The 22,847-nt window shown below is 41.8% G+C and overlaps 1 protein-coding gene across 2 annotated transcripts in view; it reads left to right on the top strand.

Moving 5' to 3' along the window:
* Window positions 1–5,185: 5,185 nt before the first annotated feature.
* OXSR1 (oxidative stress responsive kinase 1) overlaps window positions 5,186–22,847 on the top strand; it is a 97,920-nt gene continuing 80,258 nt past the window's right edge. Inside the window, exon 1 of one of the 2 annotated variants that reach the window (XM_030812115.1) lies at window positions 5,186–5,605. In XM_030812115.1, coding sequence (XP_030667975.1) covers window positions 5,536–5,605 — 70 coding nt within the window. In that variant the 5' untranslated portion in view covers window positions 5,186–5,535. The remainder of the gene's footprint in view (window positions 5,606–22,847) is intronic. The other variant, XM_003256863.3, reaches the window with a different exon arrangement.

Genomic DNA, 22,847 nt, shown 5'->3' with positions numbered 1-22,847 from the left:
ATTTCATATATATATATATTTCATATATAATATATTTCATATATATTTCATATATATTTCATATATTATATATATTTCATATATATTTCATATATATTTCATATATATTTCATATATATTTCATATATTATATATTTCATATATATTTCATATATTATATATATTTCATATATTATACATTTCATATATTTTATATATTTCATATATATTTCATATATCATATATTTCATATATATTTCATATATCATATATTTCATATATAATATATTTCATATATTATATATTTCATATATAATATATTTCATATATTATATGTATTTCATATATATTTCATATATTATATGTATTTCATATATAATATATTTCATATATAATATATTTCATATATTATATGTATTTCATATATATTTCATATATTATATGTATTTCATATATTATATATATCATATATTATATGTATTTCATATATAATATATATTTCATATATAATATGTATTTCATATATATTTCATATATTATATATTTTATATTATATAATTCATATATTATATATTTCATATATATTATATATTTCATATATATTATATATTTCATATATATTATATATTTCATATGTATATTTCATATATATTATATATTTCATATATTATATATTTCATGTATATTATATATTTCATGTATATTATATATTTCATGTATATTATATATTTCATATATTATATATTCATGTATATTATATATTTCATATATATTATATATTTCATTTATATTATATATTTCATATGTGTTATATATTTCATATATTATATATTTCATACGTGTTATATATTTCATACGTGTTATATATTTCATATATTATATATATTTCATATGTATTATATATTTCATATGTATTATATATTTCATAGATTATATATTTCATAGATTATATATTTCATATGTATTATATATTTCATATATTATGTATTTCATATGTATTATATATTTCATATATAGTATGTATTTCATATATAGTATATATTTCATATATATTATATATTTCATATATATTATATATTTCATATATTATAAATTTCATGTTTCATATATTATATATATTTCATATATATTATATGTTTCATATATTATATATTTCATATATATAATGTTTCATATAATATATGTTTCATATACTATATGTTTCATATATATATTTCATATATTATATATTTCATATATTATATATATTTCATATATTATATATTTCATATATTATATATTTCATATATTATATATTTCATGTATTATATATTTCATATATTATATATATTTCATATATTATTTATGTCATATGTATTGTATATCATATATAATACATATATAATTTCTTTTTTTCTTTTTTGAGACATAGTCTCACTCTCCGTCACTAAGGTTGGAGTGCAGTGGCATGATCTTGGCTCACTACAATATCTGCCTCCTGGGTTCAAGCGATTCTCCTGCCTCAACCTCCTGAGTAGCTGGGATTACAGCTGGCTAATTTTTGTATTTTTAGTAGAGATGGGATTTTACCAAGTTGGCCAGGCTGGTCTCGAACTCCTGACCTCAAGTGATCCACCTGCCTGGGCCTCCCAAAATGCTGGGATTATAGGTATGAGCCACCATGCCAGGGAGAAAAAAAGAAACAAAAAACAAAAAACAAAAAACAAAACAAAACAAAACTGAAGTATGTCCATGGGTCATACAACTCACCAACCCCAAGTCAAGAATTTCTGGTTTGTAGACCTTTCTATTGGTACAAACCTTGAGGCTAATTCTTACCATCAGATTTAGCTCCTTTCTGATACATTTGAGCCTCATCCCTCTCCTCCCTGCAAAAAGAAAAAGGCAGAACATACAGTAAAGAAAGTGTCCGTAGTAATGGCTGAAACCACTTACAGCAAGGCCTGTGCTATGCTTTCTGGAACTGCGGCACCTTTGCTGAGCCTGGACTATTCTATCCTCTTAATGTGCACCTGTTGAAATCATGTTAACTTTGCAAGGTCTGGTACAAATGCTACCTTCTTCATGAAACATTCTCCAGTCCTACCAACTAGGTGGAAACCCGCTAGTAGCTTCTACTTGACCAGTTTCATGGTCAGTTGGACCTCCCACAGCAGAGCTCAGTGCAGAGCTTCCAGTGCTTGGCGGTGTTTTAGAACCAAACTAAGGTCTACTTGCCCAGTGCAGTAACATCAGATTGCCACACAGAGGTTTTGCTGCAGTAGAAAGGCAGGGCGCCTAGCAAAGAGGGGAGAATTGGTGTAGCTCAAACTTAATATATATAAATATATATTATATATAATATATATTTCATAAACTTATGAAATATATACTGGGGACCTAAACGTCCCCAGCCTGACCAACATGGTGAAATCCCCTCTCTACTAAAAATACAAAAATTAGCCAGACGTGGTGGCAGGCGCCTGTAATCCCAGCTACTCAGGAGGCTGAGGCAGGAAAATTGCTTGAACCCGGGAGGCAGAGGTTGCAGTGAGCCGAGATTACGCCACTGCACTCTGGCCTGGGTGACAGAGAGACTCCGTCTCAAGCAAAAAAACAAAAAACAAACAAAAAAAAAGGCTGGGCGCGGTGGCTCACGACTGTAATCTCAGCATTTTGGGAAGCCGAGGTGGGTGAATCACAAGGTCAGGAGTTCGAGACCAGCCTGGCCAATATGGTGAAACCCCGTCTCTACTAAAAATACAAAAATTAGCTGGGCATGGTGGCACGTGCCTGTAGTCCCAGCTGCTGGGGAGGCTGAGGCCGGAGAATCGCTTGCACCTGGGATGAGGAGGTTGCAGTGAGCCGAGATCATGCCACTGCAGTCCAGCCTGGGCGACAGAGCAAGACTCCATCTCCCAAACAAAACAAAACCTGAACTTCCCATGGCTTGCAGGAAAGGATTTTTTTTTGGAGATGGAGTCTGGCTCTGCTGGCCAGTCTGGAGTGCAGTGGTGCAATCAAGGTTCACGGCAACTTCCACTTCCTGGGTTCAGGCCATTCTCCTGCCTCAGCCTCTGGAATAGCTGGGAGCACAGGCGCGCGCCGCCACGCACGGCTAATTTTTTCTATTTTTTAGTAGAGACGGGGTTTCACCGCGTTGCCCAGACTGGTCTAGAACTCCTGAGCTCAGGCAATCCACCCGCCTCGGCCTCCCAAAGTGCTGGGATTACAGGTGTGAGCCACCGCGCCCGGCCAAGGATTCTTAAAGATAGGGGTAATTTCAGAAAAGAAGAGGTTACAGATAAAGTCATAAATCAATACACAGAGGTTATACATTGGTTTGACCTAAAAAGGCGGGACATCTCCAAGCAGGAGCCCACAGGTCATAGGTGGATTCAAAGATTTTCTGATTTGCGATTGATTCAAGAGGTGAAGCTTTGTCTAAAAATTTTGCATCAGTAGAAAAGAATGTTAGCGACAGCTTGTGGGCATGACCTTCTTCAGGAAGAAGAAACTTAGAGAAAAAACAAACCAGCAGTCAGAGTTCAGTCCTTAGCACCCCCTTCTCTGAGGTCTGTGTGCCAGCAGATCCATTTGGTGGGAGTCTGAGTTTCTAAAAAACAACTCAGGGACATGTGTTGTTATCTTTAGTTTTTATAGGGAACCAAACATTTAGTTATTTTAGTTTCTTTGGCTATTGTTTTAAGTTATTATTGCCTTCTCGCTTATCAAGGGGTTCATTAACTTTTCAAGGCTAGCTAAGTGCCGGGAATTTCTCTTGAAGTAACTCAAGATTTTCCTTTATTTCCATGGTTGGGGGCCTGCAGGCCCTAAAAGGGGTCCCTGCTCCGTCTTAGCTGGGCCTTGGCAAAGGTCTCTTCTTTTTCTGAGACGGAGTCTCGCTCTGTCAGACTGGAGTGCAGTGGCATGCTCTCAGGTCACTGCAACCTTCCCCTCCTGCTTCAGCCTCCCTAGTAGCTGGGATTACAGGCGCCCGCCACCATGCCCAGCGAATTTTTTGTATTTTAGTAGAGACCGGGTTTCACCATGTTGGTCAGGATGGTCTTGAACTCCTGACCTCAGGTGGTCCACCCGCCACCGCCTCCCAAAGTGCTGGGATTACAGGCGTGAGCCACTGCACCTGGCCTAAGGTCTCTTCCTTAATGACTGCCATTGGACTGAAAGGTGTGCAACCTAGAACAGTTTCGCACCTAGCCCTATCCCTGTTGGATGCTCTTTATTTTTTAAAATCCAATTTACCAAGCGTATTCAGTCTTCAGCTCGCTAATTTCTCCAACGGCCCTACGTAGTCAAACTGAGAAAACTGTTCAGTGGGGGCGACAAAAGCCAAGGCCCGTGAGACAACCCCCAAATCCGTGGGTCGATCTCACTTGTTTAATACCCCAAGCCCTGTCCGGGGGGAAAAAAGACAACCTTCCGAGGCCCTCAAGGCAGGTGCTTATTTGAGCTTCAGATCTAAAGCTGCGAATGGACAGAACCCGCCTAGTGCAGGGGGGAACCGCGAGAGACAGCGCCGCGACAAGCGTTAGGAGAACGTCCGCCTTGAAAAAAACGTCACCAGGCAAACTTCCAGTTTCACTCCGACGGGTGGCCCAAGGCCTTTTATCCTAGTTGGCAGTGGTCCACACCAGAAGGCTACCCAGCCCAGGCGCTCCCTCAGGGTTTCTCCACACCCTGTGGAGCCTTTTGCACGTCTCGAGAGTGTGACGGTTACGCCGTGACGTCACTCCAGAGGAAGTGGTAAGATGAACGCGGTAACGAGCTGTTGAAAGGCTGCAGCCCTAACACGGAGAAGCGCTCTAAGAGCCTGGAGGCGGGACCAATTTATGACTGACGTCTACCCACACCCATTGCTTTTCTGATCCCTTCTCAAACAAACCAATGAATGCGACGATGGAGACAGCAGCGTGCCCCAGGCGCTAGAAGTGGCTCTGCCCCTTCTACTTTGCTGCCCGTTGGTCGCCATGCTTAGTGTGGCTACTGCCTCTGTGCTACTTGAGACTCTCCTACGGCTTTTCGATGCCTTCGATGAACCTCTACCTAAGCACTTCTTCCCTTTCACGGCCAACTCCCACCTTCTCGGGTTTCTAGCTCGCTCACTCTATATCCAGCCACACTGGAGATGGCGGCCAGAGGCGGGCCTGAGGTGTGGGGCGTGACCAGCGCGGTGACGTCAGCGCGCTGCGTGTCGGCAGGTGGAGGGAGAAGGGAAAGTTTGGCCCGTGCGTGGGGCTGGGGTGGAGGGCGGGACAGAGGGGCTGGGCCCAGGCAAAGCTTCTGTCGCTGCTGCTGCGGAGGCCGAGGACAGGACGTGGGCTGGGCCGGGCAGTGCCGACGCGGAGGAGCAGGAGGCGAGGTCCGCCGGAGCTCTAAGCCCCCGCCGCTTTGCCGCGCGGTGACCCCGCGCCCCGGCGCCGTCCGACCCGTGGCTGTTCCGAGACGATTGGTGGGGGCGCGGCGGCGGCGGCGGCTGTTGGGGGTGGGGAGACGCGCGGCGAGGCGACGAGCGAGGTCAGCGAGTTTGACGGAGGACCGCGAGCCGCTGCCGCCGTCATGTCCGAGGACTCGAGCGCCCTGCCCTGGTCCATCAACAGGGACGATTACGAGCTGCAGGAGGTGATCGGTGAGAGCAGGCGCCGCGGAGGGGGGAGGCGCGGCGCTGGGCGGCGGGGGACGCGGGAACGTGGGGAACCGCGGGATCTCGGGGAGCGCAGCCCTCATAGGAATTCGTGGGGCGCTTGCGGGGCTGGGGGCTTGTAGGACGCTTGTGTCGAGGAGCGCGTGTGAGACGGGAAGGGGGTTTTGAGGCGCGCGCCTGTGAGGTGGCGTGGGGTGGGGTGAGGCTTGAGGGGGCTCAGGAGAGATTTGTGTACAGGATTCTCAGATGTGTGGACAGGAGCGACCCATGTGTCTTGTAGAGAAAGAAAGTGCAGGTGTGGGACAGGCCTTTCCGAGGCTGTGTGAGAAATGGGATCTTGAAGTTGTGGGCACAGCCATCGATTTCTGGGATTGTGGGATAGATAGGGAGCTTTAGTTTTTTCCTCCATCCGTGCTGGGGCGAGCTGGGGATCCTCCAGGTGAAGCTGCAGGAACCGCGCTGAGCAACCGAGACCCAACTTATGACTCCTTCCAACTGACTTTCCAGTCGGGGAGGTAGACATTAAATCAGTGGACAAAAAGAAGTAAAAAGGGCTGGGCGTGGTGGCTCACGCCTGTAATCCCAGCACTTTGGGAGGCCGAGGCGGGCGGATCACGAGGTCAGGAGTTCGAGACCAGCCTGGCCAATATGGTGAAACCCCGTCTCTACTAAAAATACAAAAATTAGTTGGGTGTGGTGGTGCGCGCCTGTAATCCCAGCTACTCGGGAGGCTGAGGCAGAAGAATCCTTGAACCCGGGAGGCGGAGCTTGCAGTGAGCCGAGATCGCGCCTCTGCACTCCAGCCTGGGCGACAGAGCCAGACTCCGTCTCAAAAAAAAAAAAAAAAAAAAAAAATTAAAAAGAAGAGGCTTTGGCAAGTGCCATGAAGGAGACAAACAAGATGCTCTGATAGAGAATAACCTGGAGATCTACTTAGGGTGATTTTGAGGAAAATTCTTTTTCTGAGGCGACGACATTTCAGTTGAGCCCTGAAGGAAGAGAAGTGAGGATTAAGAGCCTCGGGAAGATTTTTCCTTACAGAGGAATAAAGAGATGCAGTGGCCTTGAGTAGGGGAAGAGCTTGATATGTTTTAGGACCTGAAGGAAGGCTGGCAAGGATAGAGAGGGAAGGGCTCCTCCCAGATCTTAGGGATCTTCTCAGCTTTGGTACAGATTTTGGAATTTTAAGTATCACTGGAGGCCCTCAAATAGTGCCTTGACGTGATCCGATAAATTGGGCTGGTGTGTGAAAAGATTTGAAGGGGGTCCAGGAATACCAGTTGGCAGAGACCAAAACTTGCACAAACATAGATTGTAATTCTCACAGAAGCCATGGGGACTGGGGATGAGGGGAGTATTTGTTGGACAACAATAACCCAGTGACCTTGGAAATCAAAAGGGGGTGGGTTTAGCTATACAGGCTCAATCCAACTGACATGAGCAGACACCTGTGTATTGGAGGAAGGCGGATTATCTACTTTGCCAGCATCCTGCCCTAAAATTAGTTTTATAACAAAGACCAACTGAAGACTTCTTAGCTGCCTTGGGGGTGTCAGTGTTTATTTCACTGTGGGTTTAAAAAGAACTTCGTCAAATAATTTTTGTTTTTACTTTACTTGCCTCTTGTTTTAAGACAATCTGGGCTTAAAGCAATATTGGTTTGTGTGGGAAAAACAAAAACAAAACAAAACAACCCGGACTAAATAAAGACATCACATCTTTGCTTAAGCCACTTCATGGGCCTGTGTCCTTGCTACATATTGGGTCTTTGACATGTATTCGTTGGTTCTAAAGACAGCTAGTTCCCGGTCTGGACTGATTGCTTCTGGTTCCCCCAGTCAGAGTTTCATATTGAAGGAAAGGATTAAATGGAAGATTCCAAAATGATGTCAGAGAAGTAAAGAGGAGGTTCTCTATCATCATTTTAAAAGAAGAGTTTTTTTTTTTTTTTTTTCTGGTAGTGTGTCCGTCTTTCTAGGGTGAAGAGGACGGTTGTAGTCATTCTTAATGAAAGCCTTTGCTGTTAAGGTGGCAGAGAATTTCAGAGTTGCAAAGGCGCTAGAGATTTCGTGATTGTTAATTTGGTGTCCTCAGACCCATAGGATGTCTGTGAGTGGGCAAAAAGGAGTCTGTCAGTCTTCTGGATAGGGCTAGTGTTCCTCACATTCACAGAGTGGTCCATGGTTTTTAAAAGGTTAGGAACTCCAAAACTCCAATGTGATTTGACCATCTTTAATAGATTTAAAACAACTTTACTGAGTTATAATTTAACATAAAATTCACCCATTTAAAGTGTAACATTTAGTGTTTTTCAGTAAATTCCCTGTGTCGTACAACTATCACCATAATCCAGTTTTAGAATATTTCCATCATCCCCATGAGATCTCTTGTGCTTTCTTACAGTTAATCCCTTTTTCCACCCCTAGCCTTAGACAACCACAAATCTACTTTTTGTCTCTATAGACTTGCCTTTTTTGGACATTTGTATAAATGGGATCATATAACATGTGGTCTTTCATGTTTGGTTTCTTTCACTTAGCATAAATATTTTTTCATTTTAAAAAAACAATTTTGAGATATAATTTACATACCATAAGATTTACCTGATTAAAATGTACAATTCAATAATCTTTTAGTAAATTTACATAATTGTTCGGTCATCACCACAATCCAATTTTAGAACATTTCCATCATTCCAGAAAGATGCCTCATGTCCATTTTGCAGTCACTCCCTGTTCCTACCCCCAGCCCCAGGCAATCACAAATATACTTTCTGTCTCTATAGATTTGTCTTTTCTGGACATTTCATGTGAATGTAATCATATAATCTGTGGTCCTTTGTGTTTGGCTTCTTTTACTTTCCATAATGCTTTTTGAGGTTCATCCATCTGCCATGTAGTACATGGTTCCTTTTTATTGGACACCAGTTAATGGGCATTGGATTGTTTCTGCTTTTTGGCTGTTTGGAACAAGGCTGCTTTGAGTATTCACATCAAGTCACCCCATGAATATGTTTCATTTTCCTTGGATTTATACCCAGGAGTGGAATTGCTGGGTTATATCACAAATTTAACTGTTTTAAGAAACTGTCAAACTGTTTTTCAAAGTAACTGTACCATTTTATGTTCCTGCTAGTAATTATAAGAGTTCTCATTTCTCTACATTTGTTGTCTTTTTGCCTGTAACCATCCTAGTAACTATGAAGTGGTATCTCATTGTGGTTTTGATTTGCATTGCCCTAATGACTAATGATGATGAACATCCTTTCATGTGCTTATTTATTAGGCTTTCATAGATCTTCTTTGGTGAAATATCTATTCAAATCTTCTGTCCACTTGGACTGCCCATTGGGTTGTTTTTTTTTTGAGATGGAGTCTTGCTCTGTTGCCCAGGCTGGGTGCAGTGGTGCGATCTCGGCTCACTGCAACCTCTACCTCTTGGGTTCAAGCAACTCTCCTGCCTCAGCCTCCTGAGTAGCTGGGGTTATAGGTGCCTGCCACCATGCCCAGCTAATTTTTGTGTTTTTAGTAGTGATGGGGTTTCACCATGTTGGGCAGGCTGGTCTCAAACTCCTGACCTCAGGTGATCTGCCTGCCTTGGCCTCCCAAAGTGCTGGGATTACAGGGTGAGCCACTGCGCCTAGCTGTTCGTTCGTTTGTTTGTTTTTTTGAGTTATAGAAGTGTGTGTATGTGTGTTTGTATGTGTATTCATTCTGGGTACGTGTCGTTCATCTGATATATGAATTTAAATATTTTCCCGTCTGTAGTTTGTTTTTTTTTCTTCTCATTTTCTTTTCTTTTCTTTTCTTTCTTTTTTTTTTTTTTTTTTTTTGAGACAGAGTCTTACTCTGTCACCTAGGGTGGAGTGCAGTGGCATGATCAGGGCTCACTGCAACCTCCACCTCCTGGGCTCAAGTGATCCTCCCACCCCTGCCTCCCAGGTAGCCGGGACTACAGGTGCATGCCACCACGTTTGGCTAATTTTTGTGTTTTTTGTAGAAACTGGGTTTCACCACATTTCCCAGGATGGTCTCAAATTCCTGATCACTCAAGCGATCCACCTGCCTCAGCCTTCCAAAGTGCTAGGCTTACAGGTGTGAGCCACTGTGCTTAGCCTCCTTTAATTTTATTATTATTATTTTTTTTGAGTTGGAGTCTTTCTCTGTCGCCCAGGCTGGAGTGCAGTGGCATGATCTTGGCTCACTGCAACCTCCACTTCCTGGGTTCAAGCAATTCTCCTGTCTCGCCTCCCGAGTAGGTGGGATTACATGTGCGTGCCACCACATCAGGCTAATTTTTTGTATTTTTAGTAGAGACTGGGTTTCAACATGTTGGCCAGGCTGGTTTCGAACTCCTGACCTCAGATGATCCGCCTGCCTCAGCCTCCCAAAGTGTTGGAGTTACAGGTGTGAGCCCCCACGCCTGGCCTCTTTCATTTTCTTAATGGAGTCTTTTAAAGTATAAAAGTTTTGAATTTTGATGTTTATCTTTTTTTTCTTTTATTGATTTTGCTTTTGGTGTTGTATCTAAGAAATCTTTACTAACCCAACATTGTGAAGATTTTTTTTTCCTATTTTTTTTAAGTGTTAGTTTTAGCTCTTGCATTTAAGCCTCTGATACATATTGAGTTAATTTTTGTGTATGGTGTGAAGGTGAACCATCTTGTTTTACAGTTGAAGACACAGAGACAGAAAGGTAAAATGACTGCCTAAAGCCATGTAGCTAATTAGAGGCAGAGCCAATACTGGCATCTATGTCTCCTGTAGCCTAATTCGGGATCCTTGTTCCTGTATCTACATTGATTGGTTCTTGGATATAAACTGGAAGATGGGAGTCATTGTCCCACAGATTAAGGGAATTATCTCCCCCGCTTTTTTCTGAGACAGGGTCTCACTCTGTCACCCAGGCTGGAATGCAATCACAGCTCACTGTCTCACTGTACAAACTCCTGGCTCGAGTGATCCTCTTGCCTCGGCCTCCCCAGTAGCTGGACTACAGGCACTTGCCACCATGCCCGCCTCATTGTTTTATTTTTTTGTAGAGACAGGGTCTCATATGTTGTCCAGGCTGGTCTCTACTTCTGGGCTCAAGCGATCCTCCCACCTTAGCCTCCTGAAGTGTTGGGATTCACAGGGATGAAGCACTGTGCCTGGCCAAGGGAAGTATCTGTCCGTAGAGTGAAAAAAATCTGATGGATGTTCCACAGCTGTCACATCCTTCCAGTCTACTCCTTACAGCCTCTCTCCATTTTCCCAACAGGGAGAAAAAAAATTTTTTTCCTTGAGCTACAGCCTAGTACAAGTAGCAAGTTTCAGTAAAGCATTGTATTCTTATTCTAACTTTGCTTCCATACCAAAATGTTTGTTACATAGTATTTTATAATAAGCTATAGTCTTCAAAATGAATCTTTATGATTTCAGATTACACTCAACTTTTTCAGGAAACACATGATTAAAATCTAGAAAAAAGGGTTTGGGATCATTTAAATTTTGTTTTCGAAGGATTGTGTTCTAGAGAAATCAGTGTTAATGGAAACACATACATTTATTTGAACTGTAACATGTTTATTTGAACTGTAATTTTTTTCACATTTGCTTCTTAGCAGTATACTATTGATCGGATTGTTTCTCACATTCTGTTTTGTTCTTCATCTTTCTGGTAAAATCCTACAGAGAACAGAATCTCCTCTTAAGAACATATTAAAAGCCTATAGATTGAAAATTCAAAGGACTTTTTTTTTTTTTTTTAAAGAATTATATCACCTTAAGCATGCTTTGGCAGGATTTGAAGTTCTTTAAGTATGATTATATGTAAAAGATGTTAGTATCATTCTCACAATTAATCATTGATCTTTCAGTATTTTTGAGCCCTTAGTCTTAGATTAGAATTTCAGTATTTTTGAGCCCTTAGTCTTAGATTAGAATTTCTGAGCATGTGTTGTATTGTATTTGGCATGTGTTGAAGCAGCTGTAAAAATTTGGGCTTTGGGGTTAAACTGACCCAGATTCAAATCCTGGCATTGCCTCTTACTAGTTATGTGATCTTAGACAAATTATATAATTAGTTTCCGTGTCAGCTTTTTGTCTGTATACTGGGGAGAAAGTACCTATGTCATTGGGGCTGTTACATAGATTGAGTGTAATTATTTGTGGGAAGTGTTTAGCTTGTATAAAATGGTAGTTGTTATTATCTCTGACTTTTTTTTACCCTTCCCCTTGTCCTCATATTTCCCAATTTTTGGTATTGCCATAAAATATGAAATACTATGTGATGTGAAATCTTGTGACACTTAAAATATTTTGAATCTGTTTTTAACGCCTATTGGAACATTATTGCATTTATTTTATTTTTGCATTTTTTTTTCTTAGTCCAGGCCTCATTCAGGTTTAGATGGATTTAGGGATTTATATTGGACATCGTAGTATAACTGTAAGGACTGTCACCATGATATTGCTAATAATACAATATGATGGCAGAGAGGGCTGTGCCAGTTAGCTTTTATTGCCCTGCATCTTGAAAAGTCTCAATAAGTATTTACTATTTACCTCAGACTAGAAAATTGAAAACTTCATACTAGGTTTAAAGTGTGATTCACCTAGCTTTGATACTTTGAAGGCAGTGCAATATATTTCTATTCTTGACTTTCCCTTCTTTTTATTTTCATTAATTGTTTACTAGCCACACATTTTGAGTCTAAAGTTGTGGTTTTCAAATACAGATTCCAGGGCCTTACCTTTAGCGCCTCCATAAATGTGAAGGACTTCATGCTTTCTATAGAGTGGTGCTTAATAATGTATTTTTCCGTTAATTGGGAGACTCAGCTAAGGTGACATTTTCTATGAGGCCAGCATTGGGCCAACAACCTCATAGTGTTGTATCAAATAGGGCTTGCATTTTTCTGCATGTGGGGAAAATGGAAATAATAGTGGCTTAATAAAATCCTTTTTTCCCCCTTATATAACAAGAAGACTGGAGGTGGCAGCCTAGGTGCTGTCAGGCACCCAGGCTCCTAGTTTTTTTCATGCCACCACACTTAGCAGGTGACTCTCCCTCTCATAGTTGGAAGATGGTTGTTCCACCTCTAGACTCATGCTTGTGTTCTAGTCCAGAAGAATATGGCAAAAGGACAGACACATGACAGCTGAGTTGGTTCTCTTTTAGAAGGCTTTCTTTCCTAGATGCCTTACTCAGTGACTTCCACTTCTGTTTTACTGGTCAGAACTGTGTAATTTGGTCATTTGCAAGGGAGGCTGGGAAATGAAGCTTTAGCTGGACACATTATTACTTCAAACAAAATAGGTCAGGATTCTCTTACTAAAGAAGGGGAAATTGTATGTTGGCTAAGCAACTAAAAATATTGGCCTCATTTTTTTTTTAAATGAAAATAGTCAAATAGGGTATTGCAAGTAAATAATTTAACCTGATGCATAGTAATCAGTTAATAAATGTTAGCTTTAATCTGAAGAGGCAGTTGCCTACCGATTAAGAGCATAATGTTGAAACTCAGTTCTTATTTCTAGGCCCTACTCTGCCTAAATAACTGTATGACCCAAGTTTTACCTTAATTACATTGCTTTACTTACATTGCCTTGTAAGACCATGAATACCTGTCGCATGGGATTATTGTAATGATTACATGAAAAGAAGAAATGTAAGTAAAGAAAGTGCTCAGCATAGACTTGGCACACAGAATGGATGCTCAGTGAATGTTAATGTACATGATGGTAACAATGAAATAACACCCATGAAGACTGGGCTATTTCTGTGTGTGTTCTGCCCCAAACAAGATTTTTTTTCCTTGAAAATATACCCCACTATGTGATTAATTCATTCAGCAAATATTTATTGAACTCTTGTTATGTGCCAGGCACTGTTCTGGATGCTGGAGATAAAACAGTGAAGCAAACACAAAAAATGCCTGCTTTTACAGAGTTTGTAATCTAGAAACTCTAAAGAAGAAAAAGCAGGGAAAGGGGTTAGGGACTGCTAGGGGTGGAGGTGGGGTTTCAGTTTTAGGTCAGGGAAAACCTCACTGAGAAGGTGACAGTTGAGGAAAGACCTGAAGAAGGTGAAGAAGTGAGTGATGTGGTTATCTGCAGGAAGTTTGTTCCAAGCAGAGGACAACAAGAACAAAGGTTCTGAAGCAGAAGCATGCTAATGTGATTAAGGAATGCTAAGGAGGTGTGAGGGCAGCTAGAGCAGAGTAAATCAGAAGGTGAAGAGACAGATAGGTGAAGAGGTTAGAAAGGTAAGGTGGTATGGATGCTTGGTCCTGATTGTCAGGTTGTAAGTCGTTGTAGGAACTTGGCTTTTGCTTTGAGTAAGACTGAAAATCATTGCAGGGTTTTGAACAGAGATTTAACATGACCTGACTTACGTTTTAAAACTCAGGCTGCAGACTGGGTGAGGTGCCTCACCTGTAATCCCAGCACTTTGGGAGGCGGAGGCGGGTGGATCACGTGAGGCCAGGAGTTTGAAACCAGCCTGGCCAACACGATGAAACCCCATGTCTACTAAAAATACAAAAATTAGCTGGGTTTGGTGGTGCATGTCTGTAATCCCAGCTACTCAGGAGGTTGAGGCATGAGAATCGCTTGAACCTGAGCGACAGAGGTTGCAGTGAGCCGAGATTGCGCCACTGCACTCCAGCCTGGGTGGCAGAATGAGACACTGTCTCAAAAACAAACAGACAAACACCTCAGGCTGCAATATGAAGAATAGTTTTATAAGGGCACAAGGGTGGAAGGAGGTTATCCAGGGGAGAGAAGTAGTAGTGGAGATGGTGAGAAGTGGTCAGATTCTGGATATAGCATATTTTTTGAAGTTAGGAGGATTTGCTGTTGGATTAGATGTGAGAGAAAGGGAAGATAAGATGATTCCAAGATTTTTGGCTAGAGCATCTGGAAGAATGGAGTTGCCATCCGCTTAAATGGGAGATCACCAGAGTGAACAGGAGAGCGAGTGATGATTCATTGCAAAACCATCAGGCTGCTTGAATAATTACTTGAAGCATATGGCAGTGTGTCTTTATTTTCATCTTTGTATGGAGAGAATAGCATGATTTTTATGATGATGACTATTCTTACAGATGTTTTGCCAGTTAATTTTCAACATGACTCTGACAAGAAACTTATTTAGAAAAGGGGTTAACAAAATTATAAATTCTTATGTTTTGTGTGGTTCAGGTGACAATACTTTAGTCATCTTTCAAAACAAACAGCCTGGGCTAGTGCTTTTCTTTAGTGAATGCAAAACCTTACTAAAATATACTTTAAAATCTTTAGATTATAAGCCTATTATAGTGATGGCTGGACACAATTTTGGAGAAAATGTGTTCATTTGATTTGCTTCATTTAATTCATTTTTTCCTGACAGGAATACCTACTTTTACATTATCTCTTTTTTAAAAAAATTTATTTGTGAGGTGGGGTCTCGCTCTGTTGCCCAGGCTGGAGTGCAGCAGTATGATCATGGCTCACTGCAACCTCTGCCTCCCAGGTTCAAGCCATCCTCCCACCTTAGCCTCCCAAGTAGCTGGGACTACGGGCATGTGCCGCCACACCCGGCTAATTTTTGTATTTTTTTGTAGAGATGGGGTTTTACTGTGTTGGCCAGGCTGGTTTCAAACTTCTCAGCTCAAGTGATTTGCCTGCCTTGGCCTCCCAAAGCGCTGAGACTACAGGCGGGAGCCACCATGCCCAGCCCTGCGTTCTCTCTCTTAAATTTCTAAGTCTAGTAAAGCGGAGAGAAACTGAAATTTTTTCTTAGTCCTGCTCATGCTTGGGCAGATCCTTCTCTGTCTCAAGAAGTAGAGTTACCCAGTTTGAAAGATTTAAGGAGAAGGTTCATCCATATTTTCCGCACATTAATTTATTTTGCTGTGTAACGTATGCTAACGTTGGTTGCAGTTAAAGAACTAACTAGGAGAGGACAGGAGAAGAGTGGAAGAAGTGAGGATGTCGGATGGGGCATTGAGGAGGCATGCCAATGTGAAGTAGTGAAAGGCTGAATTAGGATGTTTTATTGCAAATTGTTTTAAATTTTCCATGGTGTTAGTATTCAGATTAGGCTAATGCTCAGTCGAGGGCATTAGGGAAGTAGCTATCACACTTTGACTAAACCATTCCTTTTGTTCTTTTTAAAATATTTTTTTTCTAAAACATCCTATTATAGCAGACTAAACCATTCCTAACAGATACCTTTTACCCATATGTATGAATATTTATACTGAAGTAACAGTTTTACAAATAACTTTTGTTTTTGTTATGTGCAATGTATACTGATATTTTCTATTTGATCCTATTTACATCAAGAAAAATGATGGTAAACCCAGTAAATTGTTAAACAACTGTATTAAGGAACCCTGCTTTGAAGAAGAGATGAAATATTTTTATTTGTATCTCTAATCCTTCTGTATTAGATTATTGCAAAATATTGGTGAATAGTTAAAATAATTACGATAAAACTTTCAGATATTCTTCCATATCTTATTTACATTAATTGCTATTTTGTATGAAGTAAGTTTTTTTCTAATGAGAGAACGTCATTGATTATTCTGAATTACTGTTATAAGTAGTGAGTTTTTACCGCATTACCATAATCTTTTATGTTAGAACCTTAAAATATATTTCAGTTGCTGAAGATTATTTTGACATTTGTTTTGGGAAGATAATATGAAGATGGATGAAAGTGACTGTTAGCATAGAAGAGCTGGAGCCTGCAAGTCCCTTTTTATCAATGGATATGGGAAACATTAGCATCTTGTCATTTGACCATTTGTTAAATCACACCAGAGCATAATATCTTGCTCATGAGAAGATTTGTTCATTAAGTGAATGAATCTTTGAGTGAAAGATACTTTAGTATCTAAACAATTACGATTGATAATACATATGTTTGGTATTTTGTTATTAGTGAAATTGATTCTGTGTTTACTGATGACTAGAAAATAATAACTAAAGTTAAAATCAAACATTTCTTTATCTACATTTTTAACCCCAGCATAGTTTTGGTTTACATAGGACATGCTATTAATATATTTCAGGTTTTATATATATAAGATAAATCAATCAGTGTTAGATTATCCAGGGGTAGAATAGCTGGTTTGAGAACTAATACTGGTTAAAAAGAACACCACTGGATAGTACATTTGTAAAAATATTGTAAAGAATCAGTGAACATATCTACATATTAGAAGATGTCTGTTATCTGGGACCAAAGGTGCCTTGCAGAGGCCGTGTTATGTCTCCTCTGACTTGAGAAATGCCTTTCTTATAGATATGTGACCAGCATGATTAGCTTCCTTCTCCTATTCCCTGGTGTTTCCAAGAGTCAGCCAGTGGCCTCTCACTGAAGGCATGAGAAAGCAGTTAAACTTTCTTCAGGGCTTCTATGCAGAAATAATTAAGAGAGGATGGGATGTGAGAGGGAGGGAACTTAATGGCAAGCACTACCATTCTGCCTCTCTGTCTTACACACATAACAAAGGGAGCTCAGCCAAGAAGCAGATCAACTGCAAACTATTTCAATAGTAGCCTGTTGGATGATTTTCATCAAGTAATAAGTTAATGTTCCTAAACTGTTGTCAAAATTGTTTATGTACACTAGGGGATGATGTTATTGAATGCTAAATATGTTTTCTTTTTTTTTTTTTTTTTTATTTCCTTTCTTTCGTTCTCTTTCTTTTTTTTTTTTTGAGACGGAGTGTCGCTCTGTCGCCCAGGCTGGAGTGCAGTGGCGCAATCTCGGCTCACTGCAAGCTCCGCCTGCCAGGTTCACGCCATTCTCCTGCCTCAGCCTCTCCGAGTAGCTGGGACTACAGGCGCCCACCACCACGCCCGGCTAATTTTTTGTATTTTTAGTAGAGACAGGGTTTCACCATGGTCTCGATCGCCTGACCTCGTGATCCGCCCGCCTCGGCCTCCCAAAGTGCTGGGATTACAAGCGTGAGCCACCGCGCCCGGCCTCTTTCTTTTTTTTTTTTAGGCAAGGTCTCACTCTGTCACCCAGGCTGGGGTGCAGCGGTGCGAACATGGCTCACTGCAGCATTGACCTCCTGGGCCCAAGCAATCTTCCCACCTCAGCCCCCCCAGTAGCTGGGACTACAGGTGTTCACCACCATGCCTGGCTAATTTTTTTATTTTTCATTTTAGAGACGGGGTCTTGCCATGTTGCCCAGGCTGGTCTCGAACTCCTGGCCCCAAATGATCCTCCTGCCTCAGCTTCCCAAAGTGCTGATATTACACATGTGAGCCACCACCCCCAGAAGTGTGTTCTTAAATATTGGATTTTATTTTAAATTTTGCATTATGTAAGTTTTGTGCCATTACTTGTTTGTTTGGTTTTTGAGACAGACCCTTGTTCTGTTGCCCAGGCTGGAGGGCAGTGGTGCAATCTCAGCTCACTGAAACCTCTGCCTCCCAGCTTCAAGCAATTCTTGGGTCTCGGCCTCCTGAGTAACGGGGATTACAGACGTGTGTGATGACACCCAGCTAATTTTTGTATTGTTTTAATAGAGACAGGGATTCGCCATGTTGGCCAGGCTGGTCTCGAACTCCTCGGCTCAAGTGACCTGCCCGCCTCGGCCTCCCAAAGTGCTGGGATTACAGGTGTGAGCCACTGTGCCCAGCCCTGTGCAGAGTTTTTACTTAGTTTGTCAGAACTGCGATTTGGATTTATCCATGTTGGTGTTGTATGTATGGTTGTATTTATCCATGTTGGTGTTGCCTATGGTTGTGTTTATTGAGAGATTTTCAAATGGATTTAAATGTAACAAACAAATTCTGTCGAATTATATAGTTATATGTGTAAATCATACATATATATATATATTTTATTTTGGAGACAGAGTCTTGCTCTGTCACCCAGGCAGAGTGCGGTGGGGTGGTCTTGGCTCACTACAACCTCTGCCTCCTGGGTTCAAGCAACTCTCCTGCCTCAGCCTCCCAAGTAGCTGGGACTACAGGCCTGCATCACCATATACAGCTATTTTTTTTTTTTTTTTTTTGTATTTTTTGTAGAGATGAGGTTTCGCCATGTGACCCAGGCTGGTCTCAAACTCCTGAGCTCAAGTGATCTGCCTGCCATGACCTCCCAAAGCGCTAGGTCTATAGGCATGAGTCACCCCCCCGGCCTCACGTTAAATTTTTAATGTTTGCAGCACATTAGTATTAGAAATGTGTTGGCACACTTGAAAGGATTTTTAAGTAACAGCTTTATTTTATTTTCTTTTACTTTTGAGATGGGGTCTCTCTCTGTCATTCAGGCTGGAGTGCGGTGGTGTGATCATGGCCCACTGCAGTCTCAAACTCCCAGGCTCAAGTGATCCTCCCCGCCTCAGGCTCCATACTAGGTGGGACTACAGACGTGCACCACCACACCTGGCTTTTTTTTGAGACAGGGTCCTGCTTTGTCACCCAGGCTGGAGTGCAGTGGCATGACCACAGCTCACTGCAGCCTCAACCTCCTAGGCTCAAGCGATCCTCCTACCTCAGCCTCCCTAGTAGCTGGGACTACACCTGCGCACCACCACGCCTGGCTAAATTTTGTATTTTTGTAGGGACAGAGTCCCACTATGTTGCCCAGGCTGATCTTGAACTCTTGGGCTCAAGTAATCCATCCACCTTGGTCTCCCAAAGTGCTGGGATTACAGACATGAGCTCCTGCCCCTGGCCTGGCTAATTTTTTTATTTTTCATAGACAGGGTCTTGCTATATTGCCCATGCGGGTCTCGAATTCCTGGACTCAAGCAGTCCTCCCGCCTTGGCCTCCCAAAGTGTTAGGATTACAGGCGTGAGCCATTATTTCTGGCCTATAACAGCTTTATTGAGATATAATTCACACACCATAAAATTTATCCTTTTAAAGTGTACAATTCAGCATACTTATAGAGTTGTACAACCATCACCATTAATTCCAGAATGTTTTCATAACTCCAAAAGAAACAATGTACAATTGTCCCTCAGTGTATGTGGGGACTGGTTCCAGGACTCCCAAGTATACCCAAATTCATGCATACTCAAGTCCTGCAGTTAGTCCTGCAGAACCCTCATTGTGTGAAAAGTCAGCCCTCCATATATGTGAGTTTCTCATCCTGTGAATACTGTATTTTCCATCTGCATTTGATTGGAAATAATAATTTTTTTTTTCAAAATAGAGTCTTGCTCTGTTGCCCAGGCTGGAGGAGAGTGGTGCAATCTCAGCTCACTGTAACCTCCACCTTCTGGGTTCAAGTGATTCTCCTGCCTCAGCCTCCCAAGTAGCAGGGACTACAGGTGCGTGCCACCATGCCTGGCTAATTTTTGTATTTTTAGTAGAGACAGGGTTTCACTATGTTGGCCAGATGGTGTTGATCTCCTGACCCCCTGTGATCTGCCCACCTCGGCTTCCCAAAGTGTTGGGATTACAGGCGTGAGCCACTGCACCCAGCCTGATTTTTGTATTTTTAGTAGAGGCAGGGTTTCTTCATGTTGGCCAGCCTGGTCTTGAACTCTGGTTTCAAGTGATCCACCAGCCTCAGCCTCCTAAAGTGCTGGGATTACAGGCGTGAAACACTGTTCCTAGCTGGAAAAAATCTTTATCTAAGTGGACTCATGCAGTTCAAGTTCACATTGTTCATGGGTCAGCTGTACTCCCCATTTCTCCCTCCCTCCAGACCCTGGTAACCACTAATCTACTTTCTGCTTCAATTGATTTTTATAATCTTGGTATTTCATATAATTGGAGTCATACTATAAATGGACTTTTGTGCCTGGCATCACTTAGTATGTTTTCATAATGCAAACAATGTTTTTAGGCATGTGTCAGTATTTGCTCCCTGGCTCATGTCTGTATAGCTCCAACTTGTTTTTTTTTTTTTTTTTTTTGAGGCAGTATCATTGTGTCTCCCAGGCTGGAATGCAGTGGCGTGTTCTTGGCTCACTGCAACCTCTGCCTCCCAGGCTCAAGTGATCTCCCACCTCAGCCTCCCAAGTAGCTAGGACTATAAGTGCGCACCACCACACCCAGCTAATTTTTGTATTTTTTGTAGAGACAGGGTTTTGCCATGTCACCCAGGTTGGTCTTGAACTTCTGGACTCAAGCGATCTGCTCACCTTCGCCTCCCAAAGTGCTGGGATTATAGGCATGAGCCACTGTGCCTGGCTATAACTCTGACTACTTCCATTGTCTCATCTCCTCTGACTGACCCTCCTGCTTCCCTCTTTCACTTACGAGGTCCCTTATGATTACATTGGGCCCACCCAGACAATTTAGGATAATCTTCCTATCTCAAGATCCTTAACATCTGCAAAGTCCTTTTTTGCCACATATGGTAACATTCACAGGCTTTGGGGATTAAGATGTACATTTTTGGGAGGCCCGTTATTCTACCTAACACATGGATTTTAGATCTTTTATCATTATCCCACCATTCCCTAAGGCTTTGTTCTTTTTTTTCCCCAGTCTGTTTTCTCTCTGTTGTTTAGATAGAGCAAATTGTTAATCTTGTCTTCAGGTTCACCAAATTTATCTTCTGTCATTTCCACTCTGCTATTGAGTCTGCCCAGCAAATGTTTTATTTTGATAATTGTATGTTTCAGTTGTATAATTTCCATGTGGTACTTTAAAAAGTAAGTTCTACTTCTTTGCTGAGATTTTCTGTTTTTTATTTGTTTCAAAAGTTTTTTTTTTTTTTTTTTTTTTGAGACAGAGTCTCACTCTGTCGCCCAGGCTGGAGTGCAATGGTGCGCTCTCAGCTTACTGGAACCTCCGCCTCTCCCAGGTTCGAGCCGTTCTCGTGCCTCAGCCTCCCGAGTAACTGGGATTACAGGCACGTACCACCACACCCAGCTAATTTTTGTATTTTTAGTAGAGACGGGGTTTTACCATGTTGGCCAGGATGGTCTTGATCTCCTGACCTCGTGATCTGCCTGCCTCCCAAAGTGCTGGGATTACAGGCGTGAGCCACCACGCCCGGCCTGTTTCAAAAGATTTTGTAGTCGTTTGTAGAAGCACTTTTATGACGGCTGCTTTAAAATTCTTGTCAGATAATTCCAACATCTGATTTATCTTGGTGTTGGCATCAGTATGATCGTATGGTTGTCTTTTTTCTTTTCTCATTCAAGTGTGCTTTTCCTGGTTCTTGGTATGACATGTCTTTTTTTTTTTTATTGTACCTTGGACATTTAGGTTATTATGTTAGGAGACTTTGTTTTGTTTTTCTTTAATGAGACAGGGTCTTGCTATGTTTCCCAGGCTGGTCTCTTAACTCCTGGCCTTAGATGATCCTCTTGCCTCAGCCTCCTGATTAGCTAGGATTACAGGTGCATGCCACTGCACCTGGCTGAGATTCTTGATCCTATTTAATTCTTCTCTTTTAATAGGTAGTTACCCTATTTAAGTTTAGTGTATAGCTCTTGTCCTACTTTTGTGAGCTGTAATCCTATGGTAATTCAGTTTTCAGATCTCTTGGAATGCTATTTTTTTTCTGTTTTATTCTTCTGGTACCTCTAGAACTCCCATTCTATCTCTGCAGCTGCCTGGGCTGACCTGTGGATGTGGGGCCCTGGCTTTGCTGCTGCTAAGAACAGATTGGCTTGACATTGCCACATGTGTGGGGCAGACACCTCGCTGGCGCTGTGGTGAATCTGGCCTGCTACTGTTTCAGGCATAGTGTGGATACCCTGCTGCTGCTGGGGTGGATTGGGTTCACCACTGTCCTGGATGGGGACTGGAAAATGTATCTCTCTGCTAGGTCTCTGCTGAGCTCCCCCTTTCATAGACTGTTGGCCAGAGAGAGCAGAGTTTTCTCATTTATTTGTCTTTATCTGCCTTATCCATCCATTCGTGGTGTTCATTCCACTTTACAAGCCTCTCTGGTGTCCAGTCTGGGATATTTGGGAGATAAAGGGAAAACCCAGTGAACTTATTGTGGTGTTTTTTTTTTTTTTTTTTTTTTTTTTTTTTTTTTTTTGAGACGGAGTCTCGCTCTGTCGCCCAGGCTGGAGTGCAGTGGCGCAATCTCGGCGCACTGCAAGCTCCGCCTCCCGGGTTCACGCCATTCTCCTGCCTCAGCCTCTCCGAGTAGCTGGGACTACAGGCGCCCGCCACCACGCCCGGCTAATTTTTTTTTGTATTTTTAGTAGAGACGGGGTTTCACCGTGATCTCGATCTCCTGAGCTCGTGATCCGCCCGCCTCGGCCTCCCAAAGTGCTGGGATTACAAGCGTGAGCCACCGCGCCCGGCCTTA

This window comes from Nomascus leucogenys, chromosome 4 (assembly GCF_006542625.1).
Source record: "Nomascus leucogenys isolate Asia chromosome 4, Asia_NLE_v1, whole genome shotgun sequence".
NCBI classification, from domain to species: Eukaryota; Metazoa; Chordata; class Mammalia; order Primates; family Hylobatidae; genus Nomascus; species Nomascus leucogenys.
The sequence above is the reverse complement of the archived record's forward strand: the minus strand, read 5'-3'. Positions and strand labels throughout refer to the sequence as shown.